This window comes from Salvelinus alpinus, chromosome 39 (genome assembly GCF_045679555.1).
Source record: "Salvelinus alpinus chromosome 39, SLU_Salpinus.1, whole genome shotgun sequence".
NCBI classification, from domain to species: Eukaryota; Metazoa; Chordata; class Actinopteri; order Salmoniformes; family Salmonidae; genus Salvelinus; species Salvelinus alpinus.
Window position 1 is genome coordinate 7,255,633 of NC_092124.1, and position 18,722 is coordinate 7,274,354.

At 44.4% G+C, this 18,722-nt stretch overlaps 1 protein-coding gene across 1 annotated transcript; it reads left to right on the forward strand.

Moving 5' to 3' along the window:
- Positions 1-1,576: 1,576 nt before the first annotated feature.
- On the forward strand, positions 1,577-18,650 carry LOC139566915 (zinc finger protein 90-like). Its single transcript, XM_071388285.1, has 6 exons — positions 1,577-2,044; positions 2,436-2,566; positions 2,714-2,875; positions 10,914-11,078; positions 17,380-17,491; positions 17,641-18,650. The coding sequence occupies exons 1-6, from the start codon at positions 1,789-1,791 to the stop codon at positions 18,519-18,521; spliced, it is 1,707 nt and encodes a 568-aa protein (XP_071244386.1). The 5' UTR covers positions 1,577-1,788; the 3' UTR covers positions 18,522-18,650.
- The last annotated feature ends 72 nt before the right edge of the window (positions 18,651-18,722 follow it).

Consider the following 18,722-nt stretch of genomic DNA (forward strand, 5'->3'; position numbering starts at 1 on the left):
TCCGTCGTGTACATATGGTCTCCTCGTCTGACAGCTGTGCGCCTCTTTTTGTGAAGGCTGGAATTGTTCATTTGACCTTCCTCTCGTGTAGCAGATCACGGATTGTGAAGCCCCGGTCAGCCATGACTTCATCACCTGGACAGAGGTACTCCAGGAACCCAGAACCCATGTTATATATTTGTCGCTACATTTACCTCCATATGCTGAGGAGATGAACATCACAAGACCACAAGGTGCAATGGCCACCAGGTACTTGATAGTGTTCTGGGCGTAGCAATGGCTGAATGACTCCCCCCTTGAATTCAGATTCTTGCACTTCTGTAAAGCAGTTTCTGAGCAGTCAACAATGCAGGTTGTTCCTGGGTAGTGGTCGTTAAAACATTGTCACATTGTAGCATGGATGGTCTCCCTTGGCAACCATGGAATGTACTCCCTCAGATTCTCTTCCGTCAATCAAATCACTCGACAGACAATACTCTGGAAAACACCAAACCTTTCTGCTAGGTAGTTGAGCTTCAGATTCATCAGCGTCATCGAAAGTTGGTCTGTCAGGTCTTACTGAAAGCTGCCTTTGTAGAGTGGTAGAAGATGTTCCGCCAGTGTAGAAAAGGCAGCAAGAGACAAGCCTGTTTGCAGTCGACAGAGTGCTTCGTTCCTCGGCAGGGTTTTGTAGAGGTGCTGCTGGGCACAGTGTCCCTGCCTTACAGGTAGTGGGCTTTACATGATCATCTGAGCTTTAGAGATGGGTCTTCCCATTGGGTTTGGGCATCCTCTGAAAGCATATCCATTCAGTCTATCTGTGTTGGCCAATCCCCATTTTCAATTTGGTGAACACTTGAGCCTGTCATCTGTTAAGAAATAAGTATAGCTTGTTAAACAAGTCAATGGACAAAACCATACAATAAAACGCCATACTGCATGAACGCTCCTAATAATATTTAATAGTCATAATAATTAAGTATATATAAAATTGAATGTAAAAAAAAAAAAATTGTAGAGGAAATACATTGCGCTATTATGACTGTGCTTAGATGCAAGAGGGAGAATGAGAGCAGGCAAACTGCTCAAGAGTTTGGCTTAACAGTCACTGATGACTGTCTGACCAACCCTTCTTCACGAATGGAGCATCGTAGCCAAGCCATTTTTCTGGGCAACGATACTCCACTGTAGGCTTCTTGTCAAAGAAGTGGTAGGAGCACACAAAGAGACGTTTCGGTAGTTTCTTTAGGTTCAACGCTTTGAGCCAGAGCCGCAAGGGTAGATGCAGGTCCTATGGGACTCCACAGGTATATACAGATCGACGTCGTTGAAATGGTGTTCAAAACATTCTTGTTGTAAAAACGACCTCCTCTTCATCCAATTATTTTAACAGCCTCGTACTGTACATATAATGCTTGTCATGTTGATCGATTTTGTGCGGTTCTGTCATTGTAAAACTATCAAGCTCTCAACTAAAAGTGCCGCTTTTGCCGCTTTCACCTCCCGCCTCTAGCATGCGCTGGCGTTTCGCGAATGTTGCCGGAAATATAAACACGATTGCAACTGATAACTCGCCGCTATCACTGTGACGTTCCAGAATAAGGCGTTACTATACCAGAGAAGAAGAAGTGAACAGTGCCCATGAACAATTTCTACGTTAGCGGTTTTATTGTTGTTATTTCTACGTTTATGGAACTCAAAATATGACGAATTTAACTGCACAGCATCACATACGTACCCCATGTAGTTTTTAATTTGCGTTGAAGACGACTTGGTTGATAGGTGTTATCTATGTAACGTTAGCTAACAATGGCTAACTGTATGGTTTTTCACACTCAAATAGCCTCCATCATGGAGGTGCTAGCGAATGCAGCCGTGGCAGAGATCTGTAAACTCGTAGACGATGACTATGCAGTGTTTCGTTTGGAAATAACCCAAAGCCAGAAAGAAAACAGGGCATTACGGAGGAAACTACAGCTACTGGAACTGAAGGTGGCACGGGAGCGCGTCGTTGCCAGTCCCAGTAGTGTCAAGATCCTTGACCGACACAGAAGATTGGCAAGAGGTACATTTTGGCCGAGGCTGCGCAGCCTGTCGCCGTTCATATTTAGCTCAGTGACTGTCGCCCCAATCCGGCTCTGTGTTCAGATGTATTACACAAAATTGGGTCTTGGTCAGTTGTTGGATAGTGTGCAATAATTCCCCTGAATAGTAAGCTATCTTGAGCAAAGACACAATATCATATTCTAACCAGATTCTTGATTTACTGCATATTATATTTACACAATGAAAACAATGTTATGCATGGAATATAATACATCAATCAATAAATATTATACCGAGAAGTTATGAGAAGTGTTACTTTACATCCTTGTCAATTGTAGACAGTGTCAATAGTGTACGATATACCATTGACGGCACCTAAACCACCTCTTTTCCCCCAATCACTCTCTCAGGTGAAATACATCTCACTGGAAGCCACAAGAGCTTTGTGAATCCAGCGGGACACAATACATGGAGAGATGACCAACCTATCACTGTTGATGAGGGGAGTGGAACCTCAACTCAGAACGTTATCGTGATAGAGGTTAGTGTAATAGTGTTACATTAAATTACAGTATATCATATGTGACTTGCTTACATGTACATCCTCATTTATCTGCCATAAGGGAGCTTGTGAGACTTCCCTACGACATTGTTATCCGTTAATAACCTCCACTCTCCACCTCGTCAGTCTACAGAGGTTGCAGGTCCTGGGGTCAAGCAGGAGAGGTCTGAAGGAAAGGAGGACCCACGGCATAGCAGAGGCATCCAGAATGGAGCGGCTGGAGAGCACCCTGTAGCCACGAAGGACCCCACCACTGCGCAGCCCAGGACCCGACACAGCATCACGGAGGTCAGTGGAACGCCGATCGCCGTCCTCAAGTCAGAGACAGACACCGAGACTTTAACTGTAACACAAATGCAATTACACAGAGGATCTGGCTTAGAGTATTTACCAGTATTTCACCAGAACCAGAGGACTCTTCATTCCCGTGGGGATGTTGATGGTGACTCGTTAGACACTGGCGAGGATGATCCGTCTTGTTCTTATGCTACAGAGATGGACCCTGGTAACGTGCCCATGTCTTTAGAGACACAGACTGATCTGTCTAGAGGGGAATGGAACCGGTGCAGTAGTAGTGTATACTCTGAAGGGTGCCTAGATGAGAAAGGTGAGGTTCTGGGCATAGATGAGGTGACTGTGAAAGTGGAGGGTGACGTTCCTCCCACATGGAATGCAGATAGTCACCTAGGAGATGGACTCACACAGGGCAGAGATTTCTTAGATTACAGGGAAAGCTTAGAGACAAATCCAAATGTCGCTACCCACTCCCCTTTACACATGTTCAGGAATCGCGACCCAGTGTCCAGATCAATGGGGCCTACTGATCCACACCGCCTCGTCCTTTTCGATAAGGGATTGAACTCAAACGACAGGGCTAGAGCCCAGGCTCGGCGTGGAGGAGTAACATCAGGCAAAAGTAAAGAGAAACGGTTCCTCTGCATGTTCTGTAACAAAGGCTTCAGCTGCCCCCAGAAGGTGGAGATCCACCAGAGGGTCCACACAGGGGTGAAACCCTTCAGCTGTACCCAGTGTCCCATGGCCTTTGCTCAGGCTGGTGACCTGAAGAGACACCAGAGGGTCCACACAGGGGAGAAACCCTTCAGCTGTACCCAGTGTCCCATGGCCTTTGCCCAGGCTGGTCACCTGAAGAGACACCAGAGGGTCCACACAGGGTAGAAATAATACAGCTGACCCCATTATCAGAAGAGATTCTTGCACCAGCTGAAGATGCACCTGAAGGTCCACATGGGAGAGAGGCTATTTGCCTGTACGCACTGCGGGAAGAGGTTCTCAGAGAGGAGATACCAGAAAAGAAACATTCCACTCTGTAGCTTCTGAAGGTTAGATTAAACCCTGCAATAAAGACAAAGATGAATTGTCATTGTTGTCGGCACAAAAAGATCCACAGACACATTTGGAATTACGAGAGTTACTGATTTCAGTGTTGAATATTCCTGGGTAGAATATTGCATCCAGACATTGTGTGATATATAAGGCGTATATAGGGCTGGGTGATATATCCAATTAATTCAAATTAATGTTTTAACGCAATGTTTCAAATGCATGTTTCGCAAGAATTTTGTTTTTATTTGTATATATTTTTTTCATTCTACAGTGCCTTCAGAAAGTATTCATAGCCCTTGACTTATTCCACGTTTTGTTACAGCCTGAATTCAAAATGGATTAAAAAATAATAATTCTCGACCATCTACACAATACCCCATAATGTAAATACACAATACCCCATTTTTGCGAATACAGAAATGTCTCATTTACAAAAGTATTCACACCCCTAAGTCAATGCATATTAGAATCATAGCGATTACAGCTGTGAGTCTTTAAGATCTTTCCACACCTGGATTGTACAATATTTGCACATAATTTTGTAATTCTTCAAACTCTGCCAAGTTGGTTGTTGATAATTGCTAGACAGCCATTTTCCAGTCTTGCAATAGATTTTCAAGTAGACTTAAGTCAAAACTGTATTTAGGCCCCTCAGGAACATTCAACGTCATCTTGGTAAGCAACTCCAGTATATATTTGGCCTTGTGTTTTGGGTTATTGTCCTTCTGAAAGGTGAACTCTTTCCCAGTGTCTGTTGGAAAGCAAATTGAACCAGGTTTTCCACTCGGCATTTGCCTGTGCTTAGCTCTATTCCGTAGTCCTTTGCCAATTTACAAGCTTACCCATAACATGATGCGGCCATCACCGTGCTTGAAAATATGAAGTGTTATTCAGTGTTGTATTGGATTTGCCCCAAACGTAACGCTCTGCATTCAGGACTTTTATTTCTTTGCCATATTTTTTGCAGTATTACTTTAGTGCCTTATTGCAAACAGGAGGCATGTTTTGGAATATTTTTATTCTGTACATGCTTCCTTCTTTTCACTCTGTCATTTGCGTTAGTGTTGTGGATTAACTACAATGTTGTTGATCCATCCTCAGTTTTCTTCTATCACAGCCATTAAACTCTGTAACTGTTTTAAAAGTCACAATTGGCCTCATGAAGAAATCCCTGAGCGGTTTCCTTCCTCTCCAGCAACTGAATTAGGAAGAACGCCTATATATTTGTACTGACTGAGTGTATTGATACACTATCCAAAGTGTAATTCATAACTTCACCGTGCTGAAAGGTATATTCAATGTCTGCTTTTTTAAATGTTTAACCCATCTACTGGGGTGCCCTTATTTGCGAGGCATTGGAAAACCTCCCTGGTCTTTGTGGTTGAATCTGTGTTTGAAATTCACTGCTCAACTGTGGGACTATATAGATGATTGTATGTGTGGGGTACAGATATGTGGTAGTTATAAAGAAATATTGTTCCACACAGAATGAGTCCATGCAACTTATTATTTTTATTTAACCTATATTTAACTAGGCAAGTCAGTTAAGAACAAATTCTTATTTCCAATGACGGCCTACTCTGTGCACTGTGACTTGCTAAGCACATTTTTACTCCTGAACTCATTTAGGCTTGCCATAACAAAGGCTTTGTGTCACGTTCCTGACCTATTTATGTTAGTTTTTGTGTGTTAGTTGGTCAGGACGTGAGGTTGGGTGGGCATTCTATGTTTTCTGTTTCTGTGTTGGTTTTTGGGTTGCCTGGTATGGCTCTTAATTAGAGGCAGGTGTTTGCGTTCCTCTAATTAAGAGTCATATTTAGGTAGGCGTTGTCACAGTGTTCTTTGTGGGTGATTGTCTCCTGTGTCTGTGTTATGTCTTACACCATACGGGATTGTTTCGGTTGTTCGTTTCGTTTCGATGTCGTCTGTTACCTGTACGTAAGTTTATGTTTAGTTATGTAAGTTTATGTTCAGGTCTCGTCAACGTCGTTTTGTTATTTTGTAGTTTGGAAAGTGTTTTGTTTCGTTTCGTGTGCCATCGTAATTTATAATAAAGATGGCTTATTTCCCTGAGCCTGCGTTTTGGTCTGAAGATCCTTCTCTCCTCACCTCTTCCGAGGATGAGGAGAGCGACCGCCGTTACAGAATCACCCACCAACACGCTAAGATCAAGCGGCAAGGGAAAACGAAACGGAGTAAGGGACAGGAGAGAAAGGAGCAATGGACATGGGACGATGTTTTGGATGGAAAGGGTTGCTACACTTGGGAGGAGATCCTGGCTGGGAGGGATCGCCTCCCATGGGAACAGGTGGAGGCATTGAGGAGAGCAGAGGCTACCTGGGAGAGGAACCGGAGCTATGAGGGAACGCGTCTGGCACGGAAGCCAAAAAAGCCCGTGAGTAATTCCCAAAAATTTCTTGGGGGGGGGCTAGGAGATAGTGGGCCAAGGGCAGGTAGGAGACCTGCGCCCACTTCCCAGGCTTACCGTGGAGAGCGGGAGTACGGGCAGGCGCCGTGTTACGCAGTAGAGCGCACGGTGTCTCCTGTACGAGTGCATAGCCCAGTGCGGGTTATTCCACCTCCCCGCACTGGTAGGGCTAGATTGAGTATTGAGCCAGGTGTCATGAGGCCGGCTCAACGCGTCTGGTCTCCAGTGCGTCTCCTCGGGCCGGCATACATGGCACCTGCCTTACGCATGGTTTCCCCGGTTCGCCTACATAGCCCGGTGCGGGTTATTCCACCTCCCCGCACTGGTCGGGCAACCGGGAGTATTCAACCAGGTAAGGTTGGGCAAGCTCAATGCTCAAGAGTGCCAGTACGCCTCCACGGTCCGGTATTTCCGGCACCACCTCCCTGCCCCAGCCTAGTACCTACAGTGTCTACACTACGCACTAGGCTACCAGTGCGTATCCTGAGCCCTGTTCCTCCTCCACGCACTCTCCCTGTAGTGCGTGTATCTAGCCCGGTGCCTCCAGTTCCGGGCCCACGCACTAAGCTACCTGTGCGTCTCCAGAGCCCTGAACCCACTGTATCTTCTCCCCCTACTAATCCTGATGTGCTTGTCCTCAGCCCGGTGTCACCAGTGCCGGTACCACGCATCAGGGATAGAGTAGGCTTTGAGAATACAGTGTGCCCTGTCCCTGCTCCCCGCACTAGTAGGAAGGTGCTTGTCATTAGCACGGTGCCTCCAGTTCCGGCACCACGCACCAGGTCTACAGTGTACCGTATCCGGCCAGAGCCATCCGTCTCCCCAGCGCCATCTGAGCCATCCGTCTCCCCAGCGCCGTCTGAGCCATCCGTCTGCCAGGAGCCTGCAAAGCCGCCCGTCTGCCATGAGCCTGCAAAGCCGCCCGTCTGCCATGAGCCTACAGAGCCGTCAGCCAGACAGGAGCCGCTAGAGCCATCAACCAGACAGGAGCAGCCAGAGCCGTCAGAGAGCCATGAGCAGCCAGAGCCGTCAGAGAGCCATGAGCAGCCAGAGCCGTCAGAGAGCCATGAGCAGCCAGAGCCGTCAGAGAGCCATGAGCAGCCAGAGCCGTCAGAGAGCCATGAGCAGCCAGAGCCGTCAGAGAGCCATGAGCAGCCAGAGCCGTCAGAGAGCCATGAGCGTCGAGAGCCGTCAGCCTGCCATGAGCGTCGAGAGCCGTCAGCCTGCCATGAGCGTCGAGAGCCGTCAGCCTGCCATGAGCGTCGAGAGCCGTCAGCCTGCCATGAGCGTCGAGAGCCGTCAGCCTGCCATGAGCGTCGAGAGCCGTCAGCCTGCCATGAGCGTCGAGAGTCGTCAGTCAGCCATGAGCTGCCTTTCAGCCTGAAAAGGCTAGATACCCAGAACTGCCCATCAGTCCAGAGCTGTCTCTCTGTCCGGAGCTGCCTTTCAGTCCGGAGTTGCCCCTCTATCCTGATCTCCCTCTCTATCTTTATCTACTTCTATATTCTTATCTATCCCTCTGTCTTGATTTATCTCTCTGTCCCGGTGTTGTCCTTATTAGATTTGTTATTAGGAGGATTTTGTGGGGGAAGTAAGAGGGTGGACATTCTTGAAGGGAGGGGGCTAGGATGGATTATGGTGGGGTGGGAACCGCGCCCGGAGCCTGAGCCACCACCGTGGTTAGATGCCCACCCAGACCCTCCCCTAGACTTTGTGCTGGTGCGTCCGGAGTTCGCACCTTGTGGGGGGGGTACTGTCACGTTCCTGACCTATTTATGTTAGTTTTTGTGTGTTAGTTGGTCAGGACGTGAGGTTGGGTGGGCATTCTATGTTTTCTGTTTCTGTGTTGGTTTTTGGGTTGCCTGGTATGGCTCTTAATTAGAGGCAGGTGTTTGCGTTCCTCTAATTAAGAGTCATATTTAGGTAGGCGTTGTCACAGTGTTCTTTGTGGGTGATTGTCTCCTGTGTCTGTGTTATGTCTTACACCATACGGGATTGTTTCGGTTGTTCGTTTCGTTTCGATGTCGTCTGTTACCTGTACGTAAGTTTATGTTTAGTTATGTAAGTTTATGTTCAGGTCTCGTCAACGTCGTTTTGTTATTTTGTAGTTTGGAAAGTGTTTTGTTTCGTTTCGTGTGCCATCGTAATTTATAATAAAGATGGCTTATTTCCCTGAGCCTGCGTTTTGGTCTGAAGATCCTTCTCTCCTCACCTCTTCCGAGGATGAGGAGAGCGACCGCCGTTACACTTTGAATACTTATTGACTCAAGACATTTCAGCTTTTCATTTTTAATACATTTCTAAAAAACATAATTCCACTTTGACATTATGGGGTATTGTGTGTAGGCCAGTGACACAATCTTAAAAATCAGGCTGTAACACAACAAAATGTTGGAAAAAGTCAAGGGGTGTGAGTACTTTCTGAAGGCAGGGTCTTTTTGGTATTGTGCCCTTTGTTTCTTCTGTGCTGTGTGCACTGTGCACCTTCCCACTCGCACACAGACACCAAGCCCCTCCCCTGCCACTCACAACAACAATGACGAAAGATAACTGAACCTTTCTACCAATACCCCTTTTTATGTCTCAACTCCCAAATTGTAGAACAGAGCAGATCCTACTAAAACGAGAGTATCAATGAACATGATTGTGTCAGGGGCCTCCCGAGTGGCGCAGTGGTCGAAGGCACTGCATCGCAGTGCTAGCTGTGCCACTAGAGATTCTGGTTTCGAGTCCAGGCTCTGTCGCAGCCGGCCGCAACCGGGAGACCTATGGGGCGGCGCACAATTGGCCTAGCGTCGTCCGGGTTAGGGGAGGGATTTGGCTGGCAGAGATGTCCTTGTCTCATCGCGCACTAGCGACTCCTGTGGCGTGGCGGGCCGGGCCGGGCACAGTGCACGCTGACACTCCTCCAGGTTAAGTGGGCATTGTGTCAAGAAGCAGTGCGGCTTGGTTGGGTTGTGTTTCGGAAGACGCACAGCTCTCGACCTTCGCCTCTCCCGAGTCCGTACAGGAGTTGCAGCGATGGGACAAGACTGTAACTACCAATTTGATACCACAAAATTAGGGAGAAAAAGGGGTAAAAAAAAGAAAAAATAACATGATTGTGGAAAATTAATGTTCAGTTCTGTCGCAAGCTCGGCATTGTGGTACCACGTACCGCTAGCAGAATTTTAGCCACATAGTGTTATGTGCTTGCTGTCTAGTCTGTGTTTTTATAAATGTGCAATGAGCATTAAAAAATACATTCATAAAAGGAATTGGCAACTCGTTCTCATTCCGAGAAATAAGCATAATCTTGTCCAGGTAGGCCACTTGATTTCAATATCTAAACAAAGTGAACAGGCTATGTTGTTCCAACAGTTGGAGATGGACAGGAGGGTGCAATCATCACAGTTCAACTGTTCTACCTTGGTAGCAAGCAAATAGATCCAACTGAACCAATAACTTTGATTTGAAGTTGGCTAGACATGAAAATAAAGATTAGCTGGCTACTCACTAGAACGTGGGCTTGTGCTTGAGAGATTGTGTTAATTTTCAGCTATAAGAAGATAGTCAATATTAGTGAATGTGCGTTATGCAGGGTTCTGGTTAAATTTGTAACATAAATTGCATTTTCATAGACTTGAAAGCTAGATCAGGGATTATTGCCAAAAAAAGCAGTTTAAAATATTTTGATAAAATAATTACATTATTTGTGGGTCTTATGGTTGTGGAAGGTCATATATTTAGCCTAGGTATAGTTTTACAAACCCTGAATTCATTAGATTATTTATGACTGTTTGAAATTAATTGTATTGACCTTTAATTGTGCAACAAAGATTATTTTGAGAGAACTTTAGAAAATTGAGATGTAGATCATGAATCACCCATAAATTTGAAAAACAAAATCGAAATTATTTTTAGACCATATCGCCCAGCCCTAGGCATATAAGTCTAAAAAGCATGTTTTATATATTGTGTTTGTACTGTATAGGCTCTGATGTTTATAAATGCCTATTTCATTACTTTCATTCAACTACTTAATTTCTTTCCCAAGACACTTTTTAATGAGAAAATGTATGTAGTTTATCATGCAGATTTGTAGTTGAGACGTGTATGTGTGGTTTTCATATGGTGTATTTAAAACTTGTGTTTAATAAACACAAAATGGGACTTTTCATGCAGACTTTAATTGAGACTCTCTTTAGTACACATCACATCTGATCTCACCCTATTCTGCATACACCTAAGTGCTTTTTAACCAATATACACTTACTAAATATACCAACACATACTCACACACTAACAAACACCTACTGTACATGTCAAAATAGTTTAGTCAGGTTTGTCTGATGGTGACTTAGAACTTATGATAGCTGACTTATTTTTACCCACAACATATTTATGTCCACTATGATGGGTTTAACAACAATGAAGTCATTCTGTAACTACAGCATAGGACTCAAACGTAGTGGGGAAGGGTAAACACTCCATGTTGAAAGTGTGTTTATTATCTGTGTGTACGCACATGAGGGAGTGTATGTCTATGTAATCTGTACCACCTGTTTCTTCCAGGAGGAGGAGGGTCCAGAGATGCTGCTGGTGAAGGAGGAGGGTTGTGAGGAGGGTCTGGGGAACCCTGAGGGGACCATGGTCATGGAGGACAACCAGACTACACCTCCTCCTGAACCCACAGAGGAACCAGCTGAGCAGCACAGGACCACACACAGTCTCACTGAGGTGAGCCCACTGTAAACTACTGTCTGCATGTTATTAGGTCAGGGCTCGTATCCACAAAGCCTCTCGGAGCAGGATAGCTGATCTAGGATCTGTTTAGCCTTTTAGATTATAATGAATAAAGCCAAAAAGACAGATGGGGACCTAATCTTAGATCAGCATTATAACGCTGAGACGTACAAGTATTTCGCTACAACCGCAATAACATCTGTGTATGTGACCAATAAAATTTGATCCTAGATCAGCCCTCCTCCTCTGAGACACCTTCTAGATACCGGCCCTGATGTTGACTTAGTCATCATTGAGACCAGGGTCTCTTTCACAAGGGAGCCCTGCTTATACAATTCATAAGACAACAACTAATCAAATCAGATACAATGTAAAACAAACAAAAATACAGCATTACACAAATATTCAAGAAAAAGTTACGAAGTTACCCCCAATCAATATTTTAAATTGCCCGAGCGGCACCATAACATCCAATTGTAATGTATTTTGTAGTTGGTTCCAGCAATGAGGTGCATTATAACAAAAAGTGGATTTACCTAGTTCGGCGGAGAACCGAGGAAACTCGAGTTAACCAATCCTATGAACGGGTTTGGTATCTCATGATTTTATACTTTAACAACAAAGTTAGGTAAGTTGGAAGCTTGTGTAGTAGAGCTTTGTAAACAAACAAACAAAAAAGGAGTAATGAAGTGATCTACGGGACTTTAATGAGGACCAGCCAATTTGATACAGGATGCAGTGGTGAATATTAAAACTGTCACCTGTGATAAAACAAATGGCGCTATGGTAGACGGCATCTAAAGGTTTAAAACTAGTGGCTGCTGCAATCTTGTAAATGGTGTCACCATTGTACAATCAACTTTCCTGATAGTTTTTGACTATCTGCTTTCTGCTATTCCGGGAAAGGAAAATTCTATTTCTAGAAAATAATCCCACTTTCAAGCTTAGCTTTTTAACTAGCTCATCCGTAACTTTTTTTTGAACATGAAATCTTTGTCAATCCAAATGCCCAGATATTTACAAGCGGGAACCTGATCGATGGGAGAACCAACAATCCAATTAATAGAAATGTGGTCCATCTGAAACATTTTTGTGAGAATTAGAGAACATGTATTTAGTCTGGCCTACAATTAAGTACACATTTTAAACCAACCAGGTCTTTCTGTAAGGCATCAAGGTCAGATTGCCACTTGAGAAGGCTGTAAATGCTGAAATGGCACACCCCTGAGTGCTTGCAGAGTGACGTCATCAGAGTGCAACGCATGCTGAAAGCGGAATGAGAGAGCGCTCAGTTAAAAAAACAAAAGTGTTACTGAAAAATGTCCCCTTGTTTTTTTTAAACTAGCCTACCTGTTTAATTTGGATCCTGCGACGTGGTTAGCTCAGTTGTTGTGGACAGCTACTATCTGTTCCGGGACACTGCCCAAACCCTGAAGTCTGAAGAGCTGCTGCTTGGCGACGCAGCTTGCCTAGTTGCTAGTTATCAAGCTAGCCAGGTTTCTTTGACAATTTGAACACAGCCTGCAACGCGGTTAGCCCTTGTGGCTGGGACCGCGGATAGTCCTGAGCTTGTGGCTGTTTAAATCCCTGCTGTTTGTTGCTGTTCCCATCGGCCCAGCGAGCTGTGCTGTCTGAAATTGCGTGGAGTACCTGCTAGCCTACATTGCTACTATCATGCCGCCCAAAGTCAAAGAAGGTTGGAGTGGACAGTGTAAATCAACAAATGTCTACAAGCAATTGTTACAGCAACAGAAAAATGTCTTCAAGAGCTTTGTCCAAATACTGGTGGACTCGACTAACAAAATAATGGACGATCTGACCAGGGAGATGTGAATGTCATGGAAGAGACTTGCAGCAAGATGACAACAAACTCAGCAAGATGACAACAAAAAGTCCACATGAGATGACATCAGCAAATCATTATTACAGATGACTGGGAAAACAGACTATCTAGAGGGACAATCCAGGAGGAATAACATTGTTGTGGATGGCATACCAGAGTCTACACATGAGACCTGGATGGAGTTAGAGGAGAAAGTGAGAAAATGATCACTGAAAAGCTGCAGATGGATCAAAAGAAAATTGAGGTGGAGCACGCCCACAGGTCTGGAAAACATGTAACCAGCCCAGGTGACAGACCCAGGCTGATAGTGGTCAAGTTCCTAAGGTTCAAAGACAAGATGGCTGTTCTGGAGAGACAAAAGAACTTGAGAGGAACCAACATCTTCCTCAACGAGAACTTCTCTGCCAGAGGCAGAAAGAATTTATCTCAGCTATATGAAAGCTGCCAGATAGCATGGGGACGGACATTGCTTACATCTGCTACGACAAGCTCATTGTCCACCCTCCGTCACAAAAGCCCGGGAGGAGTGAGAGTGCCAAGCTTCCGGGTCAGTAGCTTCAGCCCAACATCACATACATACACCAACTGTCACTCACAGGTGCCTGATTGACTGACTCTTAGTGAAATAATAATTATTTCTCTCTCCATATTATGTCCATCTCAGGTAAGCTACCCAGGAAAGGGCTAAGATTAGCCCATATTAATTACAGTGGCTTCGGAAAGTATTAATACCTATTGACCCATTCCATGTTGTTGTTACAGCCTGAACTAAAAATGGATTGAAAGTATTTTTTTCTCACTCATGTACACACAATATCCCATAATGACAAAGTGAGAACATGGTTTTCAGACATTTTTTTGGTCAAATTTATTTTAGATGAATTACGGAAATAGCTCATTTACATAGCTATTCAAACCCCTGAGTCGAAACTTTGTAGAAGCACCTTTGGCTGAGATTATAGCTGTATTAAAGAGTATTTCTTTAGTACCTTGTTTCAAACAGGATGCAGGCCTGTACAGGCCTCCTTTTCACTCTGTCAATTAGGTTAGTATTGTGGAGTAACTATGTTGTTGATCCATCCTCAGTTTTATCCTATCAGAGCCATTAAACTCTCTAACTGTTTTAAAGTCACCATTGGGCTAGGGAGGACACCTGTATCTTTGTAGTGACTGGGTATATTGATTCACCATCCAAAGTGTAATTAATAACTTCACCATGCTCAAAGACATATTCAATGTCTGCTTTTTTATTTCTACCCATCTACCAATAGGTGCCCTTCTTTGCGAGGCATTGGGAAACCTCCCTGGTCTTTGTGGTTGAATCTGTGTTTGAAATTCACTTGCTCGACTGAGGGACCTTACAGATAATTGTGTGGAGTACAGAGATGTAGTAATTCAAAAAGCATGTTAAACACTTATTGCACACAGTGTCTTGTATAAGCAGGTCCAGTAATATCCACTCAACTTTCATGGGCATATCACGTGGCAGCTGTAAATCAGCCAGCCGCATCCCCTACCAGCCCTCACTCGCCTGCTTCAGTCGTCTGCTCTTCATGCGTGTCTATAACTCCGTCAGTTAAAAACATATATATATATATATATAATTTTGCTGTGATGGCGAGCGGTGATCCAGACCCTGGTGAGTCTTCTGTTAGATTTGTAAATGTATTACATTGGAGCAGCGCACAAAGCAAGCAATGTTGATAAATTGTCAAATTTCCTCGCCTTTTATAACCAAGAGCACAGACCAGTCTGAGTAGACTTTGCAAGTTCACTGTCATGCAGCATCTGAGTGTCAGGGAGGGAAAATCAAGCACTGCTTCGCGACACGCATGCTTGCAGCTTTCCAGCAAAGAAAACGGCTCATCTCTAGCCTAAACGGTTAAACAAATATTACCGGAGATGCCTTTTTTTCTTTCTATCGGGATTCGCACACATTTGACATAATTTCACAAATCATGTTGAGGCCATTTTAAACGAATCGCTGGTCGCTAATTATTGGTTTGATACCTACAGCGTTGTAACATGACCGGAACATACTGTAGCTAGCTAACAACCTGGTAACTTGACAGTAAGTTTAGGCAAATTTGATTGGCACAGGAAGAAAGGAAAGGGTCTGCTACTCACGAGATGTGCTTCAAACGGTAGGATTCATATAGCCTAATGTAAGCCTAAACTATATCAAAAATCTATTTATTTCTGGTGCTCCTTAAATTCAGTTTGGTGCCTAACTTGTAAAAGTTGGGAGCAGTGTGTGTTTGTGGGGGAGAGAGAGTGGTGTGTGTGTGTTTGTGGGGGAGAGAGAGTGTTGTGTGTGTGTGTTTTTGAGAGTGAGGGTGACAGTGTGTGTGTGCCTGTTAACTAAAGAGTAAAGGTTTCATGCAGTGTTTTTCCACATACTGACACAATGACATGCAGATTATTATGCATGTACAGTATATTCCTTCCTCCCATTCCTCCAGCTAAATCACAGGTAGGCCTTTGCAAATATGAGCAAATCAGCCCATCTTTGCCGTATTCTATTATACACTGTGAAGAAGTCTGAGTTTCAGTGACAGATTTTTGGAGACATTTTTGAAAACGTGAACAAGCGTCCGATGAACGGGGCGCACAGGCTGCTAAGACACAGATAATTTTTTCCTATCAAGGTATCGAGATACTATTCGGTGTCGTGATACTTGGCCTGGTATCGTATCGTTTGTAAAATGTTGGTATCATGACAACACTAGTTCAAATAAATTATGCAAAATAGGTGGCAAAAAAGTCAGCCAGGCTGCTCAGCTGATTGGTTGACATACTGTAAATGTAGATAGTTTTTTTTACAAAAATTAACAAAATTATGAAATTATATTACCAAACCAAGATAAATGACATAAAACCCAATGGAAAAATAATTTGGAGTACCTTAAGTTATATTATGGGTAGAAAACCCAATTCTTCTCCATCATTCATTTTGATGGGTCATTTATAACAAAACCTTTTGATATTGCCAATCATTTCAATGACTAATCAGGGCATAACTACAATCTGTCTCCTTAATTAGCCTAGTGCACATCCTCACTAGGCCCAAGTTAGTTTTCCCTGGCTAAAACTTTCTTATTATACCTCAGTGGGCTAAACTAGCTGGCTAGCTGAACTATACCAAACTTAATATATACTGCACACTTCAAAACTTCTTTGCTAGTTATACAATCATGAACTAAGAAATTAGCTGGGGATTTTTTTAAATTATGTTTTGTTGAACAGTCATATCTGGTTTGAGATGTCTGTCATAAGACGACGGTGGTGAAGGATATCATTGCTACTTAATGTGGATTCAAGTTCAGTTTTGAGATCCACCGGCATCATTGGCGTAGGGTTAGCTGGAAGTTTCTGACTGGTCTTGGAACTGTGACAACGGGCAGCATTTCCCCGCTCGGCTCAATGGGATATGTAGTGATTTTGCCAACACAGCCAGATATTTACAGTCTTGTACCCGTAACCTTTTTTTTAAACTGACTATTGAATTACTTGATTAAATCTGACTTTATCAGTATAATGAGTAATCCAGGAATGTCACGTGTCAATTAACTTGAGAAAACTCGCATAAATAGCAAATCTACAGATCGCTATGACTACACTGAATGGCTAAATTACTTCCGGACTCTCAGGATCCGCGGAGCTCCTCTTCACCACTCTGATCATGGTCAAGTCATAATGACCGAGTTGTTGTGAAGATGAGGGGCATGTCTGTTGTTCTGCGTTACAGTACAAATCAACTGTACTGTAAAATCAACTGTTAAGGGTCTGGTCTTGGCCCATCTTGATTACTGTCTGGTAGTATGGTCAAGTGCAGCAAAGAAATACATAGCAAAGCTGTATCTGGCTCAAAGCACTGAGATGCAGTGCCTCAGACCGCTGCGCCACTCAGGAGCACTGAAGGGTTGACGAGAGATTAACTGCTTCTATTCTAGTTTTCATCCGAAAATATTACTGTGATGAAAATTCCCGATTGTCTGCATAATCAAATAACATTCAGCTCAGACACCCAAACATACCCCCACAAGACATGCCACCACGGGTCTCTTCACAGTCCCCAAGTCCAAAACAAATTCACGGCAACGCACAGTATTATACTGAGCTGTGATCGCATGGAACTCCCATCTCCTATTACTCATGCATCTCATTGACCGGCGGGGTCTGTGAGACGACACACATACAGACACATTAACACACACACTTTTTTGTTGTTGTATTGTTTGTATATCGTATTTTAAATTTGTGTGACTGTCCTTGTCTGTCACTAAGTGTTTTGTTACTTGTCGTCCTTTGTGTTTTTTTGTGGACCCCAGGAAGAGTTTTGCTTCGGCAAAAACTGATGGGGATCCAAATAGTGTTGTCTGCGTACATGCCTTTCAATGATACAAGTCCAACCCAAACAATGCCAACTAAAGCCAACCTTTACTATTGCAGTCAGTAGACATGGAGGATGGGAAGCCTGATCGGCTGCTGGTCAAACAGGAGACAATGGAAGACGAAGCAGAGAGCGTTGATCTGCTGAGTGGAGTAAAGATGGGGGAGCAAGGTAAGGAAGAAATACATATAGCCTACATACAGTAATAGATCTTCAATGGGAATAGTGATACACCTGGCTATTATTTTGTCCATACAACTCCATATGTAGAGTTTTTTTGCCATATTTTTTAAAGTCTATTTTGTAACCTATTCCTGCAGATAGTTGGCTGGAGGCTAACAAAGGAGACTGGGTGGCCATCTTGGATTCGCAGGCCAGGACCAGAGGTGACATAGTGGATGTCAGTGGATGGGACAGCGTCCTCAACTCTGGGCTGGGGAACAACACTCTTAACCACAACCAGAAACAGACAGTCAAACACAAAACAACATCCGATCTTAGGCTCCATGACAACAGACTGGATGAGACCAGGGCGAGGCGTAGATTTGGTCTGCAGGGACAGGGAGGTGTCTGTATGCGGCGGGAGAGAACAGATACAGACTCTGCTAGCGATGCTCCGTCCTGCTCCTATAGTTGTGATTCAGAGAGACTGATGGGGCCTCAGGTTAACCCCCTAACAGGTGCTGCCATCAGCCTGCCTTCTATAGGATCTATTAACTGGAACATGGACCTTGCTACAACACAGACACTCCCTGGCCTTCGTCCTCCTCACACTCTCCTAATGTTAAACCAGACCTCAGACAATTCCTGTGCCTCAACACTAAATGGCTACACAAGCCCATTGACAAATGACAGTAGTGGAAACAGCATTAGTAAAGGTGGCAGCGCCAAAGAGAAGCGCTTCCTGTGTTCGTTCTGTGGGAAAGCCTTCCGTTTCCCCCAACAGGTGGCAATCCACCAGAGGTTGCACATGGGGGAGAAACCGTTCGGGTGCCACCTGTGCCGGGCTAGTTTCTCCCACTCGTCCAACCTGAAGAGGCACCAGAGGGTCCACACAGGGGAGAAACCGTTCGGCTGCCACCTGTGCCGGGCTAGTTTCTCCCACTCGTCCAACCTGAAGAGGCACCAGAGGGTCCACACAGGGGAGAAACCCTACAGCTGCCCCAGTGTGCGAATAAGTTCTCCCACCAGCACCAGCTGAAGATGCCGTTGAAGGTCCACAGGGGAGAGAGGCTGTTTGCCTGTACGCATTGCAGGAAGAGGTTCTCAGGGAGGAGCTATGTCAGGATACACCAGCAGAAAATGCACACAGTCCATGTATAGAGTATAGTGACATGTAATTAGTACTAGTTTGTTAGTTTGTAGTTAATTCTGTTGGTTTGGGATGTATTAGGGAACTGGA

Bases quoted from the DNA above. Each gene is read 5' to 3' on its own strand.
- LOC139566915 (XM_071388285.1), top strand. From the start codon at position 1,789: ATGGCTAACTGTATGGTTTTTCACACTCAAATAGCCTCCATCATGGAG. The intron at 2,876-10,913 runs GTCAGTGGAACG...TGTTTCTTCCAG, and splicing joins CCCGACACAGCATCACGGAG to GAGGAGGAGGGTCCAGAGAT. The intron at 11,079-17,379 runs GTGAGCCCACTG...TTACTATTGCAG, and splicing joins CCACACACAGTCTCACTGAG to TCAGTAGACATGGAGGATGG.